The following is a 6,536-nucleotide window of genomic DNA, read 5'->3' on the forward strand; positions in this document are numbered from 1 at the left end:
TTGAATTGACTAGTTCAATCTGAATTTACTGTCATTTTTCTTCCCTCGTGACCCTCCTCCTTCTGCCTTCTAGAAGGTGCGTCACAAAAATAAAGTGCGGTTAGTAACATTAAATTTTCATTCAAGGACTAAATAGTCCTCAGGTATTTTGTATCGCACCTAACTTTTTTATCAGAATATTTTGTATTTTGTTTAATTTCCTCAATTCAATTAAAGTAAATTTAATAAAATGTTATCATTAAAATATAGTATATTTTGTATCAGATCAAATGAAAATATTTTTCTCATGGCCAGAAAAATAGAAATTGTTTTCCAGGATTAAGAAGATTCTAGCAATTTTTCAAAATACATAGTTTGAAAATAATATTTCATCATCTTGATTCCATATTTTATATTTTTTAAATATAATTTATGACAATTAAAATATTTTTAAAAAATAATCCAATCATCAAAATCAAGTAGTTAACGTTTTTCTATTAAAAACAAATAGATTTTTTGTGTGTTAAATGTAACTTATCTTTTAATTGATTTTTAAATTATTAAAACTACATTCTATTGAGAATTGAATAGTTAAAATAAATAAAAATATTTTGTAAATATAATTTGTTTTTTATATTTAAAAAAATAATTTTTTGGTTAAATTTTAATATTGGAGTCTGAAAAATGGTAATTAACTAAAAATTAAAAAAATTAATAATTAACTTTTTTTAAAAAATTTAATGAACGAAACTTTCTAAAATATTATTAATAATTAGCTATTTAATATTTTGATACATTATCGAAATTTTATCACTCAATTACTACTTCTTCCGTCTTATTTTTACTTTCTATAATTATTTAAATTAATTATGTTGATTTTAAAAATAATAAATATTATTTAATAAAATAACCATATTAACTATAATTAGTTGAATTGTCAAATAAATTATTGTTTAATAAATAATATATTCAAAAACTAATAAATATCATAATATGATAAATAATCTAAGAAATAAAAAATCTATTGTAATACATAAAGTTGCTTATAGACATCTTTACAATATAAACAACCTATATTCATATAAAAATTATTTATCATAACTGAGTTTTACAACTAATTCATATAATTGAATTTTATTTTTCAATAAAAAATTATTATATTCATAACCAGTTTAACAATCAATTTTTTTTCAAAAATTAAAATATAAAAAGTCTCAATTTATTACATAAAAAATTTGTTTGGAAAAAAATTTCAAATATTTTTTTCTTAAAAACTTTTAAGATTTTTTATAGAATTGTCTGAAAAAAAACTTCAAATTTTTTTTCTAAAAAACGATTAAGATTTTTTTCTATCAACAATATTTTAGAAAAAAATTCCAATATTATTTGAAAATTTTAACTTAATAAAATATGAATTTATTTAAAAAATTTGATATTATTATTACTAAAAACAAAAATATGAATTTATTTATTATAAATATATTAATTTTTTTGAAATTGATAAATTTTATAAATTTACGTAAAAAAGCATGATAATATTAACGAAATGATTAAACTATTCATGGATGTAATTTACTTAAACGCTGCTCCCAGTACCCCGTGACCTATTATAAATTTATAAAAATATTTATTGATCGATGATTTTTAAGAAAAAAATTAAAAAATCATCTCCTCACATGGATTCAGACAACAATCACATGTGTGAGTGCAAATATCGGAATCAGCATCCGCATCAGTATCGGCATCGCTATCTCCAAAAACATCCTAGTCGTTGTTGTTGAGCCAAAGAAATAGACAGAGAAGCGGAAGAAGAACGTTGACTTTTCCTATTTCCATCCTCTTCTTCAGTCAAAATTATACCTCCACCTCTGATACAATCGCGCAGTCTCAACTGGTTAGTCAACAATATTCTTACAACTCTTTCAATTTCCAAAGGTTTTCTTTCGATTCTATGTCTTCTTTTTTTGTCCGAATTTCGTTATTTCCGTTTCTTCGTTCCTTTTTTGAATCGTACTTTTGCTTCCCAGTTGTATGCAAACTGCTTGGGTTTTGTGATAAATGAATGATCATTGTTTTTTTTTTTCTTTCTTTTTTTTCATCTAAATTGATTTTCCATGGATTTCCAACCCCGGATGCTGACTCTTTGATTAGTTTTTTTCTTGCTAACGCGGTATTGGATTACAGAATCCCCTTTCCTTGAGAACGAGAGGGTTAAGAACTCTATGATGCATTTTGATACTAGCTTATATTATATAATATTTAATATTTAATATTTAATTTAACTAAACATAAAATCACTTGGTGTGTGTTTGTGTGGTGGTGAGGTGATTGGATGTCTCTGTGACTCCAATTTAGGTCACGTCAGTCGTAGTTGCCTGCGGTTTTCCATAGTTCATTGTTTCAAAAACTTATTAACATTAAAAGAATGACAACTTGCATTAGACCAATGAAGTTTACTCTTCTTTGTAATTACATCGGAATTTGGCTCCTTTAACATTAGGGTGCATTTTAGAGGGGTAAATTTTTGAGTTAAAATCAGATAACATGCGATGGAGAAGAATTCTCTATTTTTTTCCCTAATCTTTTCTCCCGTAGAGAAATCTATACCCATAATTCCACTTTCCCCCTTTTTATTTATTTTAAAGTCTCTCTCTTTCACCGACTAAATCAAGGACTAGGATTGGACCGGACTCCCATATTCCAAACATGCGATGCTATGATTCTCAATGTACCTTGGAATTATCATACAAAATATATGTGAGATAGAATGAGATATCAATCATAGTAGGATATAAATAGTGGATTAAATGGAGAATATTTTGGGTGTGGTAAGAGATAAAAGAATACCATTCATATTAAAGGAAAATTTTACTACATATCTGTTAGACATGCAATTTCTGAAGCATGGGTATGTGTAAAATGGTGAAGTACCAATACCGGGTACGTACCAGGTAATGGTATGCGCATGGTACTTGTCAGTACTTCCTTTTTCCTCATTATTCCTTGCAAGTGAAATTTGTGGCTTTCTGGTATATTAATATAAAAATATAATATTATTTATGTATAGAGTTTCTTTGTTGTGGTAACCGAACACAGTTTGACTTTTCAAAATTTTATTGTGATGTTTTGTTGTGAATTGAACAATTTAGCTCTTATTTTTTTTATTGATGTACCCATACCTTCATTTTTTTCAAATGCCATATACCGGACCCGCACCTATAGATTATAGCAGACAATGCTCTATGGGGCTAAACATTTGGGCAGTAAAGGGTCAACAAGAAAGTACAGGATATTACTGCTGGTGGTCTTGCTTTGAATATCTTTCAACTAATTTTTTTCCTATTATTATTCAAAGCTTAATATTGCTTGGACGAGAATGTAATTATGATATATGAGTGGTTACACATGACGTGACAAGATTAAAAAATGACATGATCAGAAAGAAAATTGTCAAACTTTTGATTATAGAAAAGATGGTAGAGTCTTGTCTTAGATAATTTCAGCATGTATTGGAGAAGACTAACAAAAGCATCGGTAAAGAGGCTTGACATGCCAATAGTTAGAGGAGTTTTCTTTTATTAAGGGGCTTATTGTCTTTGTATGAGTTTTTCTCTTGTTTTCGAGTTCTTTGATGAATAAAGTTGATGGCTACTCGGCCTGAGGGTCGTAGATTTGTAAGTTCCCGTGTTCAAATAAATGTTACAAATGATAAGAAACAAACCCAAGCCAATATATATTAGGGGGTATATCACACATATTACGACTATAAGACTACACATATGAATGACATGATGCAGTGAACTCTTATTTGATAACTTCTCTGATATATTTTTTTTGGATCAAGAGAATGTAGTTTACGCTCGTCCACAAATAAGTCATTAGATCACTTACTGCACAAATTATTGCTACTGAAGAGAACAAATGAAAGAAAATATTACTAATCTGATTAGATATCTCACTCATTGCACAAATTTTTGCTACAAAAGAGAACAACAAATGAAAGAAAATCTTACTAATCCAATTAGATATCTCACTTCACCTAGAAAATTATGAAATGACAGCAATCGGCGTCATTTGGAACGGCAGCTTAACACTGTCAAATTCAGGAGAGATTTGTATCTTTTAACAAATAAATAAAAGGTGGTGTGAGTGATATTTTAAAGAACCACAAAGATGGTCAATGTGATTTTCCCTTTTATTCTGTAAATATTTAGTGATATTTTAAAGATTGCTATTGACTTTTGCAGTATTCATTATTGATTTTTAGAGAATCTCTACACAGACAACATGAGTGTAGATCTAAAGAAAACTGCCTCTAACGGGCATGAGAAAATGTTAATACCACAAGAGCAGCAGGGAAAGGTATGTCCCCTATACATCAATATGACTTACTCTGACCTTGTTTTGATACTTGGCATCTAAAAATTTAAAACTGCAATGGTTTGAGAAACGAACATTTTAACCCACCGTATGTCTGTTTCCTTTTAGATCAATGAGATGAGAAGATTAATAGGGCCACTGTCTGGTAAGGCATCAGTTTATTGTTCTGACACATCCATCTCAAGGTATTTAAGGGCACGGAATTGGAATGTCAAGAAGGCAGCTAAAATGTTGAAGCAGACCCTAAAATGGAGAGAAGAATATAAACCAGAAGAGATCCGCTGGGTGAGTGGCAGCCTGCTTTTCTTCAATTGTTTAATGATTTTCGAGACATAATGGCTGCAATGTTTCTTTGCCATGTTTTCAAGAATCAAAATCTGTCTATATACGTAAAATAAAGTGGTTAAGCTGGTGTTTGTTCTGCATTTATTATCTTGTTAAATTACATCCCTCTTATTAAGAGGAATTTGGTAGGCATGAGGAAACTTTAAAAGCTCTTAATCAGATAAACTGGCGTTGACCATATCTGATCAATATTCCATCTAACCATCAAATGAAATATCATATTGATTTTAAGACTTCACTATCTGAATCTGGTTAACCAAGTTACTACACTCATCTGAAATGGTTGTCATTTGTATATGTTTGGTCAAACTATCTCACTTCTTAAGTTATTTTTGTGAAAATTGGTGTGGATCATCAAATAGTTAGTCAGTTACTTGGTTTGGTTGAAGCTATGTGTTAGTGCTCAACAAACTGATCCGTGTCTGTTAAGTTAGTTAAGAGGGTTGCAACCATGTGAGACTAACCTGAGAAGTTTGTAGATGAGGCTATATAAAGTCATAAGCTTGGTGCTCTTAGGAGTACATTGAATGAATATTGTAGATTACAATACTGGGTGAGTGTTTCCGTGAGATCAAAAGAAAGAGTGAATCACAAATGTGGGTTAAGCTTGGGGACGAACATTCTTGGTGCCACTGCACTTGTAATTCTGTAACTCAGCATTGATTGATCAAATGGAATAAAAAGCTACACCAACGAGGACATAGGAGATTTTTCTCTGAACCTCAATATATCTTGTGTCATCTTTCTTCATCTCTTTAATTCTTGTTTCATGTTTATATTGATTGTTTGCTGCGCAAGAAACCAGTCAAAACTGGTTGAATTCATAACAATTTTGACATGTATTTTTTATTGATGCAGGAAGATGTTGCTCTTGAAGCAGAGACAGGAAAGATATATAGATCAAATTATGTTGACAAATATGGGAGAACAGTACTTGTAATGAGACCTGCTCGTCAGGTATTTTCTGAAAACCATTCCAACTTCTAGCATGTCTAAGTCAGATGTTTGTTTTAGGGTTTGTTTCAAATACGTGAAAATAAAAGAATGAGAATGAGGGGTGTGTTTAAACTTTAAAAATATTTTGTCTGACTACCTTATCAGGTTTCATTTCTACCATATTAACTTTTAAAAGCATTCCTTTACTACATGCTTCGACGTTAATGTCAAATTTAGTAGGTAACTGTTTAAAATTTACATTATTATTGACTTAAATGCAATTTTGGTCCCGCGATATTCGTTGATTCACAAATTTGATCCCCCATTTCAAAATCTTAAAATATAGTCCCCCAAATTTTAAATTTTAGCACTCTTCCTCACCATTGAATTTTTGAATTTTTGCTGATTGTCATGTTGAATAATGAGTGTTTTTTTGCTGATCTATTTTGTATAAAGTTTTACATTATTTTTCATTTTAAGTTTCAGCGGTAGGATTTTTTTTTTTTGAAAATTTCAAATCTAGGGGATTATATTTTCCGATTTAGAAATAGTCTTTATTATTCGATCTTGCAGAGAAATGCTATTCATTTTTCTTGTTTTTTCTTCTTTATTTGGAATGCAGAACTCAAAGTCAACTAAAGGACAAATTAAGTATTTGGTGTACTGCATGGAGAATGCTATACTAAATCTACCACCAGAACAAGAACAGATGGTTTGGCTGATTGATTTCCAAGGTTTCAACATGTCACATATATCTATCAAAGTAACACGCGAAACTGCCCATGTATTACAAGACCATTATCCTGAACGCCTGGGTCTTGCAATACTGTACAATCCACCAAAAATCTTCGAACCATTCTTCACGGTATCTAAGTTTTTCCGTTTTTACATTTTAT

General features: G+C 29.8%; 1 protein-coding gene across 5 annotated transcripts in view; it reads left to right on the top strand.

Annotated features, from left to right (window-relative positions):
• The first annotated feature begins 1,636 nt into the window (after positions 1–1,636).
• Positions 1,637–6,536, top strand: part of LOC101496938 (uncharacterized) — a 6,089-nt gene continuing 1,189 nt past the window's right edge. For 2 of the 5 annotated variants that reach the window (XR_003470149.2, XM_004513768.4), the window contains exons 1-5: positions 1,637–1,873; positions 4,227–4,341; positions 4,468–4,644; positions 5,563–5,661; positions 6,263–6,505. Coding sequence is in view for 4 of the 5 variants with exons in the window: in XM_004513768.4 (XP_004513825.1) it covers positions 4,267–4,341; positions 4,468–4,644; positions 5,563–5,661; positions 6,263–6,505 (594 nt within the window). In the remaining variant the exon portion in view is untranslated. Of the gene's footprint in view, positions 1,915–4,226; positions 4,342–4,467; positions 4,645–5,562; positions 5,662–6,262; positions 6,506–6,536 lie in introns of all 5 variants that reach the window. The other 3 variants (XM_004513769.4, XM_004513771.3, XM_004513770.4) reach the window with 3 other exon arrangements.

The sequence above is a fragment of the Cicer arietinum genome, chromosome 2, assembly GCF_000331145.2.
Source record: "Cicer arietinum cultivar CDC Frontier isolate Library 1 chromosome 2, Cicar.CDCFrontier_v2.0, whole genome shotgun sequence".
Lineage (NCBI taxonomy): Eukaryota > Viridiplantae > Streptophyta > Magnoliopsida > Fabales > Fabaceae > Cicer > Cicer arietinum.